The sequence below is a fragment of the Emys orbicularis genome, chromosome 6, assembly GCF_028017835.1.
Source record: "Emys orbicularis isolate rEmyOrb1 chromosome 6, rEmyOrb1.hap1, whole genome shotgun sequence".
Lineage (NCBI taxonomy): Eukaryota > Metazoa > Chordata > Testudines > Emydidae > Emys > Emys orbicularis.
Window position 1 is genome coordinate 95,828,775 of NC_088688.1, and position 23,256 is coordinate 95,852,030.

A 23,256-nucleotide genomic window follows, 5' to 3' on the forward strand; every position below is an offset into this window, starting at 1 on the left:
ATTAAAAAAAAGTTTAAGCAGGACAATGGTATGATATGAAGTTTCCACAAGTAAAAACATAAATTGTGTAATTTTTTTAAAAAGGATTAAAGAAAAAAGCAAACTACATTTGCTTAATAAAAAGCTATGCCAGATTTTAATAAATAAAATGAAATATTACTTTGTATACGAATTTTAGCACTGACCACAAAGAAAGGTGAGAAGCACATGGGTAACCAACACTTGCAACCATGACATGCATGTGTTTGATAAGAGAATATTGCACTAAAAAGAGGAACCTGAAGGTTGTAAACTTCCTTCACTGACCTAGAAAAGTAACTAGCCATTTCCTGTATTCAGTAGCAAACCTGACCTGCTCTACGTCTCTGCAAGTTGCTAAAATGTTATCAGTGAACCTGTATTCCATTTCCAAGCCAAGAGAGTCCTGTGTAGGGGCACGCTTCAGGCGTTTGGTTTCTTGAGTATAGCCTTGTTTGCTTGACTCATTTAAACCATCAACATCCATGGCATGAGTCACATGACTGACTGCTGTACTGGGGTGTGAATTATTCAAAGTTCCATCACTGCTGTCCACAGATGTCAACCGTACATTTGGAAGAGGAAGTTTGTTGTTTAAATGGTGCTGAAGGTAGAACACGTGCCGTCTTCAAAAGGAAGATCAGGGGAGGGAAAAAGAAAAAAAAGTTACACACTGAAAAAAATCAAACTGCTACGACAACTAAAGATATTAAAGTAATTGAAATTACATTTCAATGTGCCCTCTGAGCAAAACTCCCCACAAAAATCAGCTTATTTTGCAAAGGTGGGAAAAGGGATGACTTCCTGTTAGGCAATGGAATATGAAGCCTTTCATGTCTCTCTGATTGATCTGAATAGTAACCAAAAATTATTACCGTTCAACAGTTGGTACTTGACATACCTGTCAGCTGAGTGGGTGGTTTCATATCACTTCCTTGTGATGCAAACATCAGAGCACTACAACCACTATCACAATTGACATTCTGAGCAACAAGCTCAGCAGACTTCAAGCACAGAGAATTCAGACTAAGTTCCTTAAGTCCAGGTGGAGATAACATGCTTCCTTTCATTGCCCATGCAGTGGACTATTGCTGCCCATGCTGTACCTGTCCCCAGGTTAAAACAGAAGACTTCTGTCTTCAGGAGACTTCTGTTAATCTAATATCTTCACAAAACTAGCATCGCTTACCAACCCCCACTGCAGGTGTGCACTTGTAACCAATTGATCAGTGCACGTGTTATGTGTTCCACTCTGTACCAGATCCACAGAGGATATGGGTCGCTTACAACTTTCAGCTAGAAAACCCGATTCTTCAGCTCAAGTGATAAAAAAAGGTCATGCTTTCAGGTCATAGGCTCCCAGCTCAAACCCTAATGTCAGGATGGAAGTTGTCAAACATAAGCAGGGATTTGATTCAGAGAAATGTCTACACATACACAGTAACTTTTTTCAACGTTTTTCCATATTTTCAGTGCAATATGAATGTGATCTCTTCCATTAAATTGATGGAGGAGACTAAATATTTAGGTTTTTTAAAAAACACAAAGATTTTAGTGTTCATGACAGCTGCCAGATCAGTAGCAGCAGTGCAAGCTTCCCTATACTGTTCTACCAAAGTGCCTCAACCCTGTCTTGTTTCTTTTTGTGACTTTTGAGCTTTTACAGTGAGCAGTGCACTACAGATAAAAGAGTGGGGCCAAAATATATATCTATATCTCTCAACAACAATTTTTGCTAACATTTTGAAGTTTTCAGAAAGGTTTTGGTTCTCCTGGGTTTCAAAATAGACCGATTTTTCACTTTTCAAATATTGTTATCACCACATTTTTCTGCATTTTCAAAAAATAAGATTTTCTAAAATAAAGTTCTTCGAAGTCCATATCTTCAATTTGGAAAAATCCCACTATGACTATGCTAACCTGTGAGCAATAGGGGAAAAGAAAAAAAAACCCAAAATGAAAGATTTATTGAAATTTTCTATTCAACCAAGTCAAAAAACTGTCACAAGAGTTTCCATTAAAAAATTCAGGCCAGCTGTATTCATCACTTAGTGTTGGAACAGCCTGAACGTTGACAGTGTGAAATCCTGGCCCGACTCAGGTCAATGGAAAAATTCTCATGGATTTCAGTGGGGCCAGGATTTCACCCAGTGTTTATGGGAACTGACATGTCACTAAATGTCAGGGAAACCATAAAGTGCTGTAATTTGGATTTCTTGAGTAGGTGGAAATGTTCAAATAAGTTTTTGCTATTTTTTGCTCCTACCAGCCAGCACATTTAAGAAAAATGGAACTGAATTCCACTCCCTCTTTTGTATCATCAGGAGAATGGTTTACTACATTCTAATTACAAGGCCTATCACTACAGCTGTACTAACACACTGAAGGCAATGGAGTTGCATAACTGTTACCAAGGGCAGAATACAGTGATGCTGTGTGAGAAGACCCCTTTTGGATATTCAGATCCCAGATTTAGTTTGCAGGATTTTAAAGTGTAAATAAAGAGACTTTCTAACCTAACAAATTTGATATCAATAATGGAAAGCAAACATGGAGCGCTAAGATACTATGGTTTACAGTCCCAGATCAGAGTAGAACCAAACTTGAACCCAAGAACAAAGAAAAGGGGCAATTATTCAACTAAAGTTAGTTTTCAGAGCCAACTTACTCAGTGTGCCTTTGACTACATAGTTTTTTTTATCTAGCCAAGCACATTTGGAGACTCTGTGCAGTTAATTCATCTTTTGTTATTTAAATTTAAGGAGTGAGGAAATAGATTAACAATCCAGGCTCTATCCAGATGATACTGTCCTATGGAAGGATGTGTACAGCTTATTTCAACAAGGTACTGAAGTCCAGTCAAGTTTTCTATTTAATAGCTCTGATGGGTGTGGAAATCAAAAATCAAAGACTTAGCATAGGGCAGGAAACAAGTCTTTACTAACCAAGATGTGTCTTTAAGCAGAATTACAATTTGCCCTTTGACTTCAGTTTTAAAGCAATAAAATCATTCCAAGCGATGTTTTATTTGATAAGCCCTCTTACCTGTGACACCACAGCGTTTCATGCCCCGGGAAGGTATCAATAAGATCAGTGCAGAGCTCCAACTCTTCTTTTAGAAGATTGGGGAGATCTACCCTCAGTTGTTCTGTACAGGCAGCTTCAGACACTTCATTTTTTTCATCCTTTGGAAGACTGGGGGTTGGCTCATTTACCAGCTGATTTTGCACCAGTATAGAATTGTCGGTCACAGTTCTGCCAATCAAGGACTTTATTAAGAACTGGCGGTAGTGGAATCCACTATGGTCTGAAACATGCATGGACACCCAATGTTTAGTGGAAGAAAGTTCATCAAGGAGAATCTGAAAATAAGAAGTATAAAATTAACCAATCCATATAAATAAGGAATTTACCAACATTGTTTCTTGTATCAAATTTCCCCCCCATAATCCTTCCTTTAAGCTTGCCGCCAACTCTGTCACCACCACCACAGTTCTTCCTAGGAGAAAATGGTAAGTTTAAAAGAACAATGCTAAAATGAAAGCATCTATTTAAATAAAGACTTTCCCAAAATAATTACCTCATTATACAGGACTTTCCAATTTAGAATACTAATTCATAGGCAAAAGAACATGTTTAAATGACATTGTTACATACAAAATAATTCTGTATTTGTGGACCAGACTTCTGAACCTTGGAAAAAACGGTCAAGATGGCCAATGTTAGTATGGTGGGTCCTGCACTTTTCTTGGCGGGGGGCCCAAGATGCCACCCCATGTCCCTGCTCTTGGGGCGCCGAGGGCCCCGCTAGTGGCCCAGGAAGGTGGTAGAGGAGGGAAGCAGGGGAGGGGTCTGGGTTTGCTCCTCACTCTGAGACCCAGCCCCTCTCAACCCCTGCGGGTTTTTACCCTCTTCCCCCTTGGGTGGGGTACAATAGTATCCGTAGGGCCAGCTGTGGTGCCCCTTGAGTGCCGCATTCATGTGTCAGTATATCAGGTGCTGCCGGCCCTATGCCCTCTCAGTTCCTTCTTGCCGACAACTCTGACAGAGGGGCAGGAGGGCAGGTAATGGAATGGATATGAGAAACACATCTCAAAGAACAATAGTTATGAAAAGTGGGTAACCATTTTTTCTTCGAGTGCTTGCTCATGTTGATTCCATTTTAGGTGACTCACAAGCAGTATCAATGGAGGCGGGCTCAGAGTTCACGGTCTTGCAGCACTGCTCTGCCAAAGCCAGAGTAACGAGATGTGAACATGTGGACAGACGACCAGGTAGCAGCCCTACAGAGCTCTTGGATTGGTACCTTTGCCAGGAAGGCCATTGACGAAACTTGTGCCCTAGTCAAGTGTGCCGTCACGATCATCGCCCGAGGCTTTTTCACCAGCTCATAGCAGTAGCGGACACAGGCCATGATCCAGGCCAAAATACTCTGAGCAGACACCGGGCTACCTTTCGGTTGCAATGACAGACAGACTAACAGCTGTGTTGACTTACGGAACGGCCTTGTTCTAGCTATGTAGAAGGCCAGCATCATGCTGACGTCCAGGGTGTGTAGCCTGTGCGCCTCATCTGATGCAGGGGGGAGGTATGGGGGAAGAAGGTGTGGATCCCGGATGTTCGGGTATAGACACGCCAGACCTTTCAAAAACCGTGCCATCATGTCATGAGCGAAGACTGACCTATCTTGGAACGGAAGATGGAAAGCCGAGATAGCGGCCAGGTGGACCTTGATCGAGGACAGGGACAAATCTTGGAGTTTGAGGTGCAGCCGATAATCTAGGATCTCCTGCTTGGCCCGAATACATCATTCCGAGGCCCAGCACTTCAATCTTTTCCATTTGGCCAGGTAAGTCTTTCTGGTGGAAAGTTTCCTGCTACCCTGCTAGATGCAGGCCAAGAATGCCTGTTGGTCTGCGCTTAGCCATGCAGTAGCCAAGCTGTCAAGTGCAGTGCCGCCAGGTTCGGATGCAAAAGGCTGTCCTGGTTCTGTGACAGCAGATCCGGCCAAGGGGCCACTGCAGGGGGGTGGCTACCGTGCCGAACCAGTGCTGGCAAGGCCACGCGGGGGCTATTAGGATAACTTTTGCCCTGTCTTGCCTGATCTTCACAAGGACTCTGAATCAGCGGCACTGGTGGGAAGGCATACATCAGTGCCCCCGACCATGGAATGAGAAAGGTGCCTGATAGGGAGCTCCTGTCCATTAACCAGATTGAACAGAACATGTGGCATTTTCTGTTCTGCCTGGATGTGAACAGGTCCACTTGGGAGGTCCTCGACCTCTAGAAGATTATGCTGACCACCTCCAGATGGAGTGACCACTTGTGGCGAGAGGAGAAAGTCCTGCTGAGGTGATCCACCAGGACGTTCCTGGTTCCAGGCAGGTGTGCGGCTATCAGATGAACGGCTTGCCGCACACAAAAATCCCAAAGGCAGAGAGCTTCTTGACAAAGGGGCAAAGACCTGGCACCGCACTGCCTGTTGATGTAATATCACGGCGGCGTTGTCCATCAGGACCTGCACCACCTTGCCTTTCAGGTAGGACAAGAATGCCTGACAGGCCAGGAGATCCGCTCTGAGTTCCCCGACGTTGATGTGGAGGGTCAGATCATTCTGCAACCAGCGGCCCTGGGTGCTCAGCGGCCCTGGGTGCTCAGCTCCCCCATGTGGGCTCCCCAGCCCAGGTCCAAAGCATCGGAGACCAGGGTTAGTGACGGGGACGCAAAGGGGATTCCCCTGCAACACTGACCTGGGGTCCAACCACCAATCCAGGGATGACTTGATGTGGTCCAGTACCCTAACTACCCAGTCCAGGTCATGCCTGTTGGGAATGTAGACAGCCATGCTTGCAGGAGCCAGAGATAGAGCCGAGCATGGGTGACCATGTATGTACATGCGGCCATGTGGTCCAATAGCCGCAGGCAGGTATGAGCCAGTTGTCGAGATACGGGAAGCCCTGGACCCCTCGGCGTCTCAGGTAAGCAGCCACTGGCACCATACATTTTGTGAACACCCTGGGGGCCGATGAGAGACCAAAGGGCAGCACTGTGAATTGAAAATGGCGCCCATCCACTATGAAACAGAGGAAGCGTCTGACCTGGGAATATGGAAATAAGTGTCCTTCAAGTAGAGGGCGGCGTACCAGTCTCCTGGATCCAGGGAGGGGATGATGGAGGCCAGGGAGACCATGCTTTTTAACTTTTTAACTTTTTGAGAGACTTGTTGAGGTGATGCAGGTCCAGGATAGGTTTGACGCCCGCCTTTGCCTTCGGAATTAGGAAGTAGTGAAAGGAGAAGGTTTCTATTCCCATGTCCCAAGGGACTTTCTCCACCGCCCCCAGGCACAAATTTTAGACCTCTTGAATGAGGAGTTGCTCATGAGAAGGGTCCCTGAAGAGGGACAGGAAAAAGTGGGAGGGAGGAGTGGCTGAAAATTGCAGGGTATAGCCCCGAGATACTATGTCCAGCACCCAGCGGTCCAAGGTGACCCACAACCAGGCCGAACGGTAGAGACGAAGAGGGTCGAGGAAAGGACAGGGTGGATCCGGGGAACTGACTGGGACGTCACTCTCAAGCGCACCTTCAAAATGAGCTCTTCTGGCCCCCGGGATGCTTTGCTGGGCCGGGCTGTGTGGGTGAGCAGGAGGAAGAAGGGCGGCGATGACAAACTCATGTCTCTATCCCTTCTCCTAGCAGACCCCTGACAGGGCAGCCAAGGCCTTGGTGGCAGGGGTGGCCAGAACTGCTTCCGTGCAAACTGCAGCATATGCATGCCCAGTAAGCGAAGGGTGGCCCGAGTGTCCTTCAACCCATGCAGCCTCGCATCTATTTGTTCAGAGAAGAGACCATTCCCATTGAATGGGAGGTCCTAGATCAAAGTCTGCATCTCTTGGGAAAGGCCAGCGATCTATAGCCAGGAGCTGCGCCTCATAACCACTGCCGACATGACCATCCGACCCGCCAAGTCCACCGCATCCCATGCCATTTGGAGGGAGCACCTAGCTGCTGCGGTGCCTTCCTCCACTAGGGTGCCGAATTCTTGAGCCAAACCCTGTGGGAGGGACTCCTTGAACTTATGGAGGGAGTCCCATAAATTAAAATTGTACGTTCCCAAGAGGGCCTGACGGTTCACCACCTGGAATTGTAGGCTGGCAGTGGAATAAATCCCCCCCCACAAACCCCAAAAAGGTCCAGTCTTTTGGCCTCTTTATTTTTGGGAGTTGAGCTGGTGTGCCCCGGCTTGTCTTTTTTGTTGGCCACACAGACAACCAGTGAGCTCAGAGGTGGGTGGGTACAAAAAGGTACTCTACCCCTTTGGCTGGGACAATGTGCTTCTTTTCAGCCCTTTTGGAGGTAAGGGTTGGAAGACCGGGTTTGCCAGAGGGCTTTGGCAATTTTGAGGACCCTGTCATGCACTGGTACTGCAACACGTGCCCGGGTATAGGCTGAGAGGATGCTGAACAAGGGGTCTGCCTGCTTGGCCATATCCTCCACCTCTAGGCCCAAGTTCTTGGCCACCCGTCAAAGCAAGGCCTGGTGTTCTTTAAAGTTGCCAGGCGGGCTGGCCCTAGAGGATCCCGTGACCGCCACGTCCGGAGATGAAGACGATGACTTACTACTCGGGGAGACCCTGGGACATCATCCCCCGGGGGGGGGGAAGGTTTAGAGGCGAGTGCAGTCTCCTCTACCTTGACCTCCAAGCGCGACTCATACACCAAGCCCGGTGCCGTCAGTACCGCCAACTTTTGCTCCGATGCAGTGGCAGGTGAGTGGTGCGAAGGGGGCATCATCATGACTGGCATGCCCCATGTGCTCCAATAAGGCCACCCGGCCTCGGGAGCCCAATTGCACCAGTGGAGTCTGGGCGAGGGGCTGAATTGCCTTTCATGCCAGAGGAATTCCCTTCCGGTGACCACGATGGGGCCATCGACACCTGCGTCTGCCTGCTGATAGTCGCCGCTGGAGACCGGTACCTGGAGTGAGAGGATTGGTGACTGTATCATGGGGACTGGAGCCAGGAGAGACCGGAGTCGCGATGGGGAGTGCTCCCCCAGGGCAGGCAACCAAAATCTGCACCGAGGATGTGCTGGCAATATGGAGATTGGCACCTCCCCTTAGGCGATCCGCGTTGAGACGGCGGGTACCGCGATTGTGGTGCCGGTAATCTAGGGCAAGCCCCAAAAGATCTGGGCTGCGACTCCAGAGATCTGCAGCATGGAGGAGAGTGCTGCCTTGTCTTGCGGGAATCCGTGGTGCTCCACTGCCCAGAGGGGTCTTAGCAGCTGGCTTGCCCTTGTGGGGAACCTTTGCCGTTTCCTGCGGCATGCATGGTGCCAGCAACATGGGCAGAGGTCTCTGCTCTCTTGGAGCTGGGGGAGCCTGGGAAGGTGTTGATGCCACCAGGAGTTTGGGTCCCCCACCACTCTCGGGAGTCGGTGGTGGATTCTTTAAGGGGCTAAGGGCCCCGACCAGGAAGGCACATCCACATGGCTCCGGAGTGGCCGGGCGGCCCCAAACTCGGTCCTTTGCCCGATGTCCCATGACATCTTCTTGGTTGGTGCTGGGGAGCCATGCTTCTTTGTTTTCTTTTTGGGCACTGGCAATGGGAAGCCGTGAGGGGCGGAGCCTGGTGCCGGTTGTGCGCTGCACACTGAGGCCGAGGTACTAGGTGAGTCTTGGCGAGATGGCTTGGAAGCTGGACGAAGGGCTGCCTCCATGAGGAGAGCCCGCAAACGAATATCCCACTCTTTCTGCGTCCTGGATCAAAATTTTTTACAAATATTACACTTGTCCTTCACATGTGATTCCCCCAAGCACTTGAGGCAGCTGCTGTGGGGGTCACTTACAGCCTGTTACAGTCTGTGCAGGGCTTAAACACTAGAGACTGGGGTATGCCCTGCCTGGGGTGAAGTCCCCGCTGGGACTCTAACTTTTAACTACACTTAACTACTTAACACTAACTACTATAAACAAACAAGGCCCGAAGGCTCAAAGTCAGAGGAGACAAAACTGCTAGCCATTGCTATGCAAGGAAAAGTGCTCCAAATAACCACCACGCGCGGTAAGAAGAAACTGAGAGGGCGTAGGGACGACGCATGAGCGCAGCACTCAAGGGGGTGCCACTGCTGGCCCTACGGATACCGCTAAGGCAAAAAGCTTTGATGACCGTGCACATGGGTGTGTGCACACCTAGAATGGAATCGACATGAGTAAGTACTCGAAGAACTAAGATTTGCGTATTTACCATCTACCACAAAAGCGTTTGTAGCTTTTCCACACTCTACAAAGGAAGGAGTCTCAGAGACCTTCCTCAAGGGTGTGAAAGAAGTACCCGTGGAAGGGGTCTAGCACCAGATCGTCCTCTTTAGGCCCCCATGCGATACCAGAGTGACAGCTTTAAAAAAAAAAAAAAAAAAAAAAAAAAAAAGTGCTAGTGCAAAGTTGGGAAAAAAAAAAATCTGATCTAACAGAGGAGTTGCTTCCACCTACTGAGAGAGTGACAAACTACTAAACAAAGTCTTCCAAACTCCTTCACAGGAGGAACGACTCCAAATACTTCACGTTCATCCCGTGTTCATCTGCTAGAACTTGAAATATGATATAAACTCACTGTCTGGGATAGCATGAAAAAAAAAAAAAAAAAAGAGAACTAGGGTTTATTTAGCCTGTCAAAAACCTTACAGGGCACTTGTATGAGGTGTTCGTGATTATAAAGGATATAGTGAAAAGTCCTTCCTTTTTATCATGCTGCCATATAAAAGAGGGACATTGAGTCATTCAGTGAAATGAATGGCCAGTAAATTTAGAACCAACAGGAATACTATTTAATTCAGGATACAATCAGTCTGTAGTAACACAGTACCAGAGAACATCTGAGATACTGCGGCTGGATTGGGATCAGAGGAAGTCCACTGATATTCAATGGGAGGGAGAACATCAGGTGCAGAATTTGAGTAATGAAAATTTAAACTCCTGAGCGGAGGCTGGTCTCTCTTCACCCCTTACTCGGGGTAGTAACAGTCCGAAACAGATGGGAGATATGCTCACTTGCAGATCTTAAAAATAGGATTTGCAATGGAAAGGCTAAACAATCTATTTTGTTACCATCCAATTATCTACGAGTTTAGGTCGACTTTAGCAGTGTTAAATCGAATTAAGCCTGGACACATCCACACGACGAAGCCCTTTCTTTCGACTTAAAGGGCCCTTTAAACCAGTCTCTTTACTCCACCTCCGACGAGAGGATTAGCGCTAAAATCGGCCTTCGCGGGTCAGATTTGGGGTAGTGTGGATGGAATTCGACGTTATTGGCCTCCGGGAGCTATCCCACAGTGCTTCATTGTGACCGCTCTGGACAGCACTCTCAACTCCGATGCACTGACCAGGTAGACAGGAAAAGCCCCGCAAACTTTTGAATTTCATTTCCTGTTTGCCCAGCGTGGAGAGCACAGGTGACCACACAGAGCTCATCAGCACAGGTAACCATGATGGAGTCCCAGGATCGCAAAAGAGCTCCAGCATGGACAGAACGGGAGGTACGGGATCTGCTCGCCATATGGGGAGACGAATCAGTGCTAGCTGAACTCCGTAGCAGTAAACGAAACGGCAAAATATTAGAAAAGGTCTCAAAGGCCATGAAGGACAGATGCCATAACTCGGATGCACAGCAGTGCCGCATGAAAATTAAGGAGCTAAGGCAAGCCTACCACAAAGCCAGAGAGGCAAACGGAAGGTCCGGGGCAAAGCCGCAAACATGCCGCTTCTACGCAGAGCTGCATGTGATGCTAGGGGGTGCAGCCACCACTACCCCAACCGTGTGCTTTGACTCAGTCAATGGAGAAACATGCAACAGGGAAGCGGGTTCGGGGTACGAGGAAGATGATGATGAAGAGAGCTCACAGCAAGGAAGCGGAGAAACCGGTTTCCCCAACAGCCAGGATATGTTTATCACCCTGGACCTGGAACCAGTAACCTCCGAACTCACCCAAGGCGTGCTCCCAGACCCTGAGGGCACACAAGGGACCTCTGGTGAGTGTACCTTTGTAAATATTACACATGGTTTGAAAGCAAGCGTGTTTAATGATTAATTTGCCCTGGCAATTGCGGCCAGTACAGCTACTGGAAAAGTCTGTTAACGTGTATGGGGATGGAGCGGAAATCCTCCAGGGACATCTCCAGACAGCTCTCCTTCATGTACTCCCAAAGCCTTTGCAAAAGGTTTCTGGGGAGGGCTGCCTTATCCCGTCCGCCATGGTAGGACACTTTACCACGCCAGGCCAGTAGCACGTAGTCTGGAATCATTCCATAACAAAGCATGGCAGCGTATGGTCCCGGTGTTTGCTGGCATGCAGACAAATCCATTCCTTATCTCTCTTTGTTATCCTCAGGAGTGTGATATCATTCACGGCCACCTGGTTGAAATGGGGCAATTTTATTAAGGGGACATTCAGAGGTGCCCGTTCCTGCTCGTCTGAACAGAAATGTTCCCCGCTGTTAGCCACGCCGGGGGGGGGGGGGGGGGGGGGGGGGGGGAAGTGATCATCCCAGAGAATTGGGGGGTGTGTGTGGGGGGGGTACTTGGGTTTGTGCTGCATGTTAACCCAGAAACCCCAGCCCCTCCTTTTACATTGCAAACCCATTTTAAATGGCCAACCCAATGGGTCCTTGGTATGGGAAATGAGGGCGCTGCTGTTTGAAACCATTCCCACATGTTATGAAGGTTAAAAAAGCCAAAAGACTGTGGCTTACCATGGCTGCCTGCAAGCCGAATTCTGTTGCCTGGCACTGCGTGAGTGATCTCTCACACCAAACCGGCAGGCCCTCAATATAAGAGGAAAAATGCGACTTGTAACGAAAGCACATGTGCTGTGTAATGTGAACAGCAAAATTTAACGTGAAAGAGTGTACCCATTGTTCTCTAAAATGTGTCTTTTTTAACCACCTCTCCCTTCTCCTCCACCAGCTGCAAATGTTTCTCCTTCGCAGAGGCTAGCGAAGATTAGAAGGAGAAAACGGCGGACTCGGGATGATATGTTCATGGAACTCCAGATGTCCTCCCACGCTGAAAGAGCACAGCAGCATGCGTGGAGGCAGTCAATGTCAGAGTGCAAAAAAGCACAATATGAACGAGAGGAGAGGTGGCGGGCTGAATCGCGGGATGAACAGAGCAAGTGGCGGGCTGAAGATGATAGGTGGCGTCAGCTTGCAGACAGAAGGCAAGAGTCGATGCTCCGGCTGCTGGAGCATCAAACTGATATGCTCCAGCGTATGGTTGAGCTGCAGGAAAGGCAGCAGGAGCAGAGACCGCCGCTACAGCCCCTGTGTAACCAACAGCCCTCCTCCCCAAGTCCCATTGCCTCCTCACCCAGACGCCCAAGAACATGGTGCGGGGGCCTCCGGCCACCCAGTCACTCCACCCCAGATGATTGCCCGAGCATCGGAAGGCTAGCCTTCAATAAGAGTTAAAGTTTTAAACTGCAGTGTGTCCTTTTCCTTCCCTCCTCCCCCACCCATCCCGGGCTACCTTGGCAATTATCCCCCTAGTTGTGTGAGGAATTAATAAAAAATGCATGAATGTGAAGTAACAATGACTTTATTGCCTCTGCAAGCGGTGCTCGAAGGGGGGAGGGGAGGGTGGGGTGGTTGGTTTACAGGGAAGTAGAGTGAACCGGGGCGGGGGGTTCATCAAGGAGAAACAAACAGAAGTTTCACACCGTAGCCTGGCCAGTCACAAAACTGGTTTTCAAAGCTTTTCTGATGCGCACCGCGCCCTGCTGTACTCTTCTAGCATTGAAAAGTACCCCTTGCGGTTTATGTACTCGGAGGCTTGGTGCTCCGGTGCCAAGATAGGGATATGGGTTCCGTCTATCGCCCCACCACAGTTTGGGAATCCCATTGCAGCAAAGCCATCCACTATGGCCTGCACGTTTCCCAGAGTCACTACCCTTGATATCACCAGGTCTTTGATTGCCCTGGCAACTTGGATCACAGCAGCCCCCACAGTAGATTTGCCCACTCCAAATTGATTCCCGACTGACCGGTAGCTGTCTGGCGTTGCAAGCTTCCACAGGGCTATCGCCACTCGCTTCTCAACTGTGAGGGCTGCTCTCATCCTGGTATTCTGGCGCTTCAGGGCAGGGGAAAGCAAGTCACAAAGTTCCATGAAAGTGCCCTTACGCATGCGAAAGTTTTGCAGCCACTGGGAATCATCCCACACCTGCAACACGATGCGGTCCCACCAGTCTGTGCTTGTTTCCCGGGCCCAGAATCGGCCTTCCACACCATGAACCTGCCCCAGTAACACCATGATTTGCACATTGCTGGGGCCTGTGCCTTGTGAGAGGTCTATGTCCATGTCAATTTCCTCATCATTCTTGTCGCCGCGCTGCAATCGCCTCCTCGGCTGGTCCTGGTTTTGCTTTGGCATGTCCTGGCTCTGCATATACTCCAGGACAATGCGCATGGTGTTCATAGTGCTCATAATTGCCGCAGTGATCTGAGCGGGCTCCATGATCCCAGTGCTATGGTGTCTGGTCTGAAAAAAGGCGCGAAACTGACGGAGGGAGGGAGGGGCGACTGACGACATGGCGTACAGGTACAGGGAATTAAAATCAACAAAGGTGGCTGTGCATCAGGGAGAAACACAAACAACTGTCACACAGAATGGCCCCCCCAAAGATTGAACTCAAAACCCTGGGTTTAGCAGGCCGTTGGTTTCACGGAGGGAGGGGGAAGCAAATGAATACAGAACAAATCTGGTCCATCTATTTTTTACATCTTAAGCTGGCAGCAGATGGTGCAGCATGACTGATAGCCATCGGCATCTTCTGGGTGCTTGGCAGAAAATGATGTACTACGACTGCTAGCCATCATCGTCAAGATGGTTCAATAGGCCAGGAGACAAAACATGTCTGCCCAGGTGCCTCTGATTGAACTCACTGAGGAATACGACGATGACGGATACCAGTCGTAATACACCATCCACTGCCAAAAGGCAAGGGGCTGCTGCTGTGTAGCAATGCAGTACCACATCTGCCGGCACCCAGATGACATAGGGTGACGGTGAGCTGAGCTGAGAGGGCTCCATGCTTGCCGTGGTATGTTGTCTGTACAGGTAACCCAGATAAAAAGGCGCGAATCGATTGATTGCCGTTGCTCTGACGGGGGGGGGGGGGGGGCTGATGACATGTACCCAGAACCCCCCGCAACACTGTTTTGCATCATCAGGCATTGGGATCTCAACCCAGAATTCCAATGGGCGGCAGAGACGGCGGGAACTGTGCAACGCTCCGGAAGTCGACGCTAGCCTTGGTACTGTGGACGCGGTCCGCCGACTTAATGCACTTAGAGCATTTTATGTGGGGACACACACAATCGACTGTATAAAACCGATATCTATAAAACCGGCTTCTATAAGTTCGACCTAATTTCGTAGTGTAGACATACCCCAAGACTACGTTTAGTCTAATCACCAAATAAGACAATTGTGTTTAAGGGTATAATGTTCAATGCATCCTCTACCATCCATCACAAGTGATGAGTTATTCCCCAGCTAACCAAATGTGAGAAGGTATCTGCAGCTCCTTGATTGACTAGCTCTGATGCGAGAGCTTCTCTTTTTTGTCTTCCATGGTAAGACAAGTAGGTGGAGCTTCCATACTGCTCCAAACAGAGAATAGATACAACAGATATGAAGTGAGTTTATCCCCATCCTAACATTTGCCTTTGTTACTATAAACACCACCGCCACCACCAATCTCAGCTTTCCTCCTGTGTTTGGTCATTCTGAGAACCTTTTCCTGCAGGACTCCCCTATCCTTGGTTCCCTATGCCCCAGAAAGATATGCCAACCTCTTATATCCTAGGCTGAAGTTACTAAATCTCACTTGACCAGATGTCAGATAGAGCCGGCAAAAAGAAATCTGCATTTCATGATTCTAATACCAGACAAAATTAGTCAGCAAGAGAAAGACCTGCATGCAGGGTACTCCACCCCATTACAATGGCCTTTTAGATGACTAGTCAATCCACCACAAAGCCAGCCCGCGTAACCTAAATCACATATATTGAGTTACTCTTACTGTGAGTCATGCGTACAAAATGATTTAATTCTGCAAGCAGATAATATATTTAAAGCCTGTAGTAGGGTTATGGGTAAACTCTAAGCTCTTATCCTAAAAATTTCACTTTTTTTTTTTAATTTAAAAAATAAAAAGTGAAATTTTTAGGATCAAAGAAAGACAATATTTACCTTTTAGTGAAGGAGACTGAAGCTCTGGTTATAATTTTGTACCACCACCTAAACTTGGGGCCAAACTCTACCCTGAGATTTTTTATACCCTTCCAAGAATAAAGTGTTTTAGAAGGAGCTTCAAAATGTTCTAGATTTAGAAAAAATATAATTAAAAAACCCAATAGCTTTCTAGGACAGTTTACAGTATGTAAAGTGTCATGTCTCCCTTTTTCCATTTGTCTTTTTTTTCATTAATTCTTTTCAGGGTGTTCATGCACAAATACACCAAACTGAAAGTGTCCTTTTTATAATTTTGTGTATTTACATTCCCTAGAGTATAGGTATGTACTAAAACTTCTAACCTCCCTTGTTCTCCCCGTCCCCCAAGTTTAACAGCTCTCTTAGTTCCCACAGACACCTCTAATGCAGCATGGCAATGAGGCTGCTGAAGTGCTGCATCAGCAATTGTTGCAAAGGATTCTGGGATAAGCATAAAGATCTTTCCTAAGGGATTAAAAGTAGACCAGCAGGGAAACTGGGATAATTGCCAAGATGGATGGAAGGCAAAGGGAAGAGGGAGTTTCAGAACATAAATTTAAAACAAAAAAATAAAAACAAGCTGGTGTGTGATCTGCATTTCCTTCATGGCCATAATTATTTGTGAATTGCCATTGCTCAATGCAATTCACATAGCTGTACACGAATGAAAACACCAGACAAATTCTAAATCCAAGGAGAGCTATTTGTGTCAAGCTGCAGCCTCTCGCTTTACCTATTTTGATAGTCTACAGCTTTGAGAACAGCAGCTGCAAAAGCATTTGAGATGGTGCCCTGTCCTTCAAACAACTGCTGCCAATTAAAGGGGAGAATGGTTGTGTTCCACTTAATTGCACTGAAATATAAGACAAAAAAATGCAGCCATCAAGGGTTTGTCTGAGAGTCCTCAATTCCTGATGAATTAACCTCCCAAATTTCGTAGTTCTGAATTTTGCACACCCACCTTTTATTTGAGAGTTAGATGGGAGAGCTACTGGACTGTCTGACTACCTCACACTTTTCAGGTTATTATGGAATATGTACAGATCTTTAAAAATGTTCTCAGGTGAAAAAAGTATAAGCAAAATGACCTCCCAGATTGCCAGTGATAGGCCAAGAACAGATTTTGTGGTTCTACATAGTCAGCACTCTCCTCTCAAAAAACAAAAAACAAAAACAAAACAAAAAAACACCACACAGACGGGGTGATGGTAGTGAAAGAATGCAGAGTCAGGAACAGCTACCATGGAAGGTCAAAGCATCAACATAATAAAGGCACTGAACTCACCTCACACCTGAGAAATCACAGAGTAAGAGTAATCAGAAAACTGTACTTTTAATTTTAGATCATGTCACATGTCAACAACTTCACCTTCCTGTAGGCCTTGAGTGCATTCCATTTTTGGATGAACCATATGAACGTGCCTGAGGTTCAACTAAAAGATTTTCACAAGACATCACTGCTGAAGTTGATAAAGCATATTTAAGGCCAGTTAGTCAGTTTGCCTCTTTGATGTATATGCTGATTTATTAAAAACTCAGCATAAACTGGGATGAAGGGTGTCCTCAAATCTCATGAAAATGCTTATACGCATCACTTTTCTGTTTCTAAATTGCCTGGTCTCTTTATCCTATACTAGTCCTCTATGCACACATTCTGACATCACAAAATGACATGAAAGAACACTGGTAGTAAAACAAAAAGGGGAATATTAGAGTATTGGAATGTCATCTGTTGCATAGTATCTTTTATTCTAATGGGCTCTTACAGATTATACCAGCACAGAATTTATGCTCAGTCCTCTGCTTCATCTCCCAGACTCCCATCTACCCTCTAATCAGTTAAGCACCAACAGATGGGTGCTAGTTACATTGATAAGAGTCTGACAGAGCAACAGAACAGTCCTTGTCCCTGGAATGCTTATTCTCCTAAAGCATTAATTGTGTACATCAGTTTAACACCACTGAGACAATTATTCACCTCTCCCACAGCACACTGCTTTATGATGATCCAGATTTAAAATGTACAAATTCTGCGTAGGGGTTTATACACGCCAGTATTGTACCTTGACATCCAGCTTTCCCAAACGCTGTAAAATCCAGATACGGTGGGACCAGGCATTGTAGTTGCTTGGATATCTCCCAGCAGCTTCACAGCAGACATCCATTTCCTCCTGCACTAATCGTTGAATTCTTTCCATAGGCACTGTTCCCAAGTTCCCTTTAGTTACAAGAGTTGGCAAGGAGTTTTCCTGAATTAGTTGTTGCAGCACCCATCGTCTGGTTAAATGGTGTAGAGGGTTAACAATGCAAAAGCAGTTTTAAGAGAAAAAAACATTTTGTTTTGTTCCTTATTTCACTATATAAATTAACCAACGTACGTGGAGTTTTCCATCTTAATTCAGGATAAACTGGAGGTTGGGGGGAGAAACAGACTAAACATAAAACCTGTGAGCTATTCAGATACAGAAAAAGTCTTCAGTTAATAGACACATTTAAGAATACAGTAACGCCTCACTTAACGTTGTCCCAGTGAACGTGGTTTCATTGTTACGCTGCTGATCTATTAGGGAACAAGCTCGTTTAAAGTTGCGCAATGCTCCCTTATAATGTCGTTAGGCAGCTGCCTGCTCTGTCCACTGTTTTCAGGATTCTCTGGAAGAGCAGCCCCTCCTCGTGGGGATTAGAACTGGGGGCGGGGGGGGCTGGCAGCTGCCCCCCCCCCCCCAATCGGTTCCCCTAAACTCCCTGTAAGATATGTGGCTCGGCAGCTGCCCAGCAGCAGTTCAGCTGTCCCTCGCCTGCTGCCGTGCTGCTCCTGCCTTGCCCTCTGTCTTGGAGCTGCTCCAGGGAGCTTCCTGCTTGCTGGGGGAGGGGGGTGCTGATATCAGGATGTCCCCCTGCTCCTCCCCCTGCCCTGTGCCCCCTCTCCACAAAGCGGAGGAGGGGGACAGGGCTCAGGGACAGAAAAGAGGGACCTTGCTGGAAGCTATTGCTTCCTGTCTGATCTGCTTAAAAGGGCAACGTACTTGAAGTGGGGTCAGCGTACTTAAAGGAGCAATGCACCTCTCTCTCTCATGCATGCACTCCCCAGCACTTTGGAAAGTCAGCACCTGTGCAGCCATGCATGTACTGTCAGGAGGAGGGAGTGGGCTCATCATCATGTTCAGTTTTTGCAGGGAAGTGTTTGCAGCTACTGCCCTGCATCTATTGTGTTTCCTCCCTCCTGCATTAGTCCATGCTGCCTTGTAGAGTGTGAGGCTACATTAACAGAGTATTAACCCTTGAGGGCTCAGCGGAGTGCTAGTTCATCATTTAGCAGCAAGGAATTCCCTGGGAAATATTCCACCCTCTTACTCCACCACCTCAACCAAGCTTCACAATCATTCATTGCTGTGTACAATATTAAACTGTTTGTTTAAAACTTGTAATGTATATGTATATAATGTCTTTTGCCTGGCAAAACAAATTTCCCTGGAACCTAGCCCCCCCTCCCCCATTTACATTAATTCTTATGGGGAAATTGGATTCACTTAACATTGTTTCGCATAAAGTCGCATTTTTCAGGAATATAACTACAACCTTAAGTGAGGCATTACTGTATCTAACTTCAGCTCTCTTAGGACCAATAACAGTAAATGAACAATCTAATGTTGAGAATTTGAGGAAGTCAATAAAAATAAAAATAAAGTTACCAAAAACCTGAATATACAAAATTTGCCAAAAAAAGATCATGGAATATTTAAATATCCAAATATATATTAAATATTTAAAAATATCATGGAAGATTTTGAAAAATTCACTTTTCACAAGACATCCACAGTGTTAAAGTGAGGTTTTATGTTGAAAAAGGATTATGTAAAAATACCTTCTTACTCAACAGATCTGCACCCTGTGTGTGGATTCAGTCAGATCTGCTGACTTTAGTCACAAAAGAAAAAAAGACTTTACTGCTTTTTACTCGTTAGCCCTGCAGAGTCAGTACAGCAAAGAGCAACTGAACGGGATTCTATTTCTTCTCGTGCATCATTAACAGAACTGTTTACTAACTTCCAGTTACACTTGTGCAAACTCATCAAAAGCAATAGAGGTACACAGGCATCAATGTGGCTTCAATTTCTCCTGCAGAACCCTTTATTACTGGTGAGGATATAGAAGGAATAAATAAAAGAAACCCAGCTTAATTCTGAGGTCCCAGGCAGAGATTGCTGGGCTAGCAGTTAGAAAAAACACCTTTTTACTAGGAAACTAGTCACATTTGACCTGGAATCACTGAGACAAACAAACAGATTCCCACATTGCATTTTATTTGTAAAAGGCACTTTAGAGTAGAACTGCACTTTAAGAAAGTCACTGCCTCAAAACTGCAATAGATGTACTGACGGCTTATACAACCCTTTGTCAAAGTAAAGCTGCTAACAAGTATATTTGTCTGATCAAATTCATTTCAAATATCTTTCATTAAAAAAGGTATTGCAGACATAGAAAGGTCAACAGCAGCATGTAAACAGACAGACAGTGCTGCAAGAGGGGATTATATGGAAAGCTGAGTGGACCTCTCGATCAGGACTTACAAGTTTTAACAACTGAGACCAAAAAAGTTACACCCTTTTGGCCACTTTGGTAGTATTTGAAATGAAAGTGAGCCAACACAATGTCATTCCATCTGCTTGAAGAAAGGTGAATTCTTTCCTTAATAAAGCTTTAAAAATTAAAATTAACCAGTCAAAAATAGCTTATTCATAAGATTACAAAATTGTCTAAAACTCATTAAGTGACATCATCAACTTGAAATTTAACTGGTTTAACAAAAATGGTTTCAGGTACTCCCATCTGCTCCACAGTCTTTCTGCCAACTTTTGTTATTTTACATTCTTCCCCCCCACCCCCCCTCTTTTTTTTTTTTTTTTTTTTTAAGAATGTCTCTCTCCCCCTGATTAGGGTGTGCATGACCCACATCAATAACAGAGGAAACTTGCTGACCAAATACTGTATAGGAGAAACATTAAAACTAGCTATATATAAATACCATTCCCAGTAACCTTGGCTGTTACTTAGAAAATAATAGAAGCTAAAATTTTGAGAGGGAAATGTGATTTTTAAGTTGACTGCATCTCTAATCTGAGATCAAGAACACTGGATCACGCTTGTATTTGTAAGTTTGCTTCTGATATGACATTCATTGTAGCTAAAGGAGGGCAGCAGGTCAAACCACACTCTTGGACTACTTCATTTAGAAGAGCAGATCCATGTCACAAATGCAGCAATTTTGAAGACGTATGTCTAAGGTGGGTTTTTTTTTTTTTGTTTTTTTTGTTTTTTAAATAAACAAAGCCTATGATACCCAAACATGTTTTTTTGCTGCTCAAATACCTCAAACTGCCAAAATGCAAAAGCGGGACATAGTGAGTGACAAAGACCCAAAATGAGAGACAAAAATATGTTTATGCAGGAAAATTAAATGATGAAAGATTCATTCCTTTAACATAAATAAGGCATAAAATAACTAACTTCCGATTCTTTATTTCCAGGTAAACAACTTTTAACACTAAATGTGAAGGGCAAAAATGTGTGTGAAGGAACCCTGACTTTTCTTTATTTCTTAAGAATGTCACTGTTCGAGAATGACATACATGACTTCAGGTACATTATATATTACATGGTACAGTTAATAGTCCAGCATTGACTAGTATGAAGGAGTTTGAGGCAGCTATCGCTAAATCATGGCACTTGCAACTTATTTCTCTCCTCTCCATCACATCTACCTTCTTTTCCATTCTGTATAATGTAGTTACATAAAGCAAAGCAGTCAAATAGTGTGAAAAAGGTAGAGGTGGTGAAAAGAGGTTGCGGGATTAGAAAGCTAAAAACCAGTGTAACTACAATTAAATTCTTCAATTCTGGTTCCATGCCAACACTATTCAAGCAAAATAGCAGGAAAGGATGTGTATAACTAAGCTTGGCAGAATTCAATTTTTAAAAATTTTTTTGACAATTCGTATTGATTTTTACTTTTAAGATTTTCTTTTGATTTTTATTTTTTTACAGCTGTGGCAGGTAGGGTTGGGGATAGGGCAGTACTAATACAGTGGCTGCAGGGGTCTCTCTATGTGGCTGAGGAGCCCAAGACATCAGGGTACAACATGTGGGGGAGGCTGCAGTTGTCCTGGCCCCAGTGGCGCAGAGACCCCTTGCCAGGACTGTAAGGAGGAGGATGAGCCCCTAGTCACAGGGAAGTCCACCCCACTGCTGAACAGTTTCTGCCTGGGGATGGTTCTGCCACTCCTGGATAGTGAGTGAGTGGATGGGGCTGTGACAACAAAGCTGCAGAGGGCTCCCTGCATGGTCACAGGGTCAGTGACACTGGATCCCTGAAGGCACAAGGTATGGGGAAGGCTGGAGTCCTGGTGGGCTGTAGTAGAGACCCTTGGGTAGTGTCATGAGGAGGAACTGTCCCCAGCTGCAGGGGAGGCCACATCACTGCTGAATGGCTTCTGGTCAGGGACAGAGCCATTCAGCAGTGGGGTGACCTCCTACACAGCCAGGGACGATGACAACAACTTCTCGCAGATCTGGCTAGGGTCTCTGCTCTGCTGGGCCAGGACTACAACCTTCCCCTACCATATGCCTGCAAGCATCAGGCATCACCAGCCCCACTCAGCCAGGAGTGTGGGAGCCATCCCGAGGCATTTGCGATTTGGTGCATGTGATTAAGCATTGGGTTGCCTTTTTAAAAAATACCTTTTCTTTGTTATTGCTCAGTAAGGGAGACATTGTCACTGCATAATCCTATGGATGGTGAAAATATAGTCATAAGGAAAAATATTACAGTACACTAATGGGATATAACCTAGCTACAATTACAAAAATTTATTTTTTAAACGTATGCTGGTTCTCTGGCAGATCTACAAGATAAACAGGTTAAAGGCAAATAAATAAATAAATAAATAATAAAATAAATAAATAAATAATAATAATAAAAGTAAAATATGGAAAACCTAGCATTAATTTTATGGCACTTTTCAAGCAGTCACACTGGGAATACAAAATGAAGAAAAATTACACACCACTGTAGTTATATTAAAAGACATGTAACGTGCAGAAACACATATCTGATTTGAACATTAAGTCCTACACATAGTTGATCAGAATCTTTAAAAAAAAAAAAAAAAAAAAATCAAAGCAATGAATTTTACAGTAGATGGTTTGGAAATCTGCTCTGTTTCCATCCACACCTTCCTACCTCAAACACAGACAGAAGCATGAAAATATTTATTTGGGAGGAGGGAAAGAAAGGGAAGGAAAGAAAAACAAGAAACCTGTGAATCCATGTTTCTGGACTCTTCGGAAACTTCGTTAATGCCAGTTTTCCAAGATGTAAATCCTTAACTGGACTTAAAGTGCCAGATAATATTAGTTCTTTCCTGCGAAAGAAAAAAAAAAAAATCCATTTGTACACCTAATTTTTCCTTTAAGGGTGCATGTCATTTTCTTTGAAACATAATACAACCAACTAGGATATCCAGAATATAAACTTTAAAAATTACAAAAAAAAAAACTTTAAAAATTGAAGCAGCCATTTTGTTGTAACCAGATAGCGTGTTTTCAAAGTAAAAATCTGTGTTCTAAATTTTGAATTGTACAAACGGTCTACATTTCTCTCTGTGGTAATTCATCCTGAAATGATGACACAACTTTACAAAGTATATCTGTTCCTGAGTTGCACAATATTTTGCAGTAGAAAACTTAACATGTGCTAACATTGGCATGCAAAACAATTTTTTTTGACTGATTAGGACTAACTTTAAACACCCTAGAGCTATCTTCCAAAGCCTTCCCATAAGATATACACATTTCAAAAAGACAGTTATGCACAAGAAAGCTCCACTGACATCAATCACACATACGCAACTCCTGTTGACAATTAAAAGCTACAAAGAAAAGCACTCATGAAATTACTACTGTGCTT

General features: G+C 45.3%; 1 protein-coding gene across 5 annotated transcripts in view; it reads right to left on the minus strand.

Moving 5' to 3' along the window:
* Nucleotides 1-298: 298 nt before the first annotated feature.
* PTAR1 (protein prenyltransferase alpha subunit repeat containing 1) overlaps nucleotides 299-23,256 on the minus strand; it is a 49,940-nt gene continuing 26,982 nt past the window's right edge. For 2 of the 5 annotated variants that reach the window (XM_065406285.1, XM_065406283.1), the window contains 5 exons: nucleotides 22,607-22,711; nucleotides 17,354-17,567; nucleotides 3,064-3,380; nucleotides 609-644; nucleotides 299-524 (listed from right to left, as the gene is read on the minus strand). In XM_065406285.1, the coding sequence (XP_065262357.1) occupies nucleotides 299-524; nucleotides 609-644; nucleotides 3,064-3,380; nucleotides 17,354-17,567; nucleotides 22,607-22,711 (898 nt within the window). Of the gene's footprint in view, nucleotides 645-3,063; nucleotides 3,381-17,353; nucleotides 17,568-22,606; nucleotides 22,712-23,256 lie in introns of all 5 variants that reach the window. The other 3 variants (XM_065406284.1, XM_065406281.1, XM_065406282.1) reach the window with 2 other exon arrangements.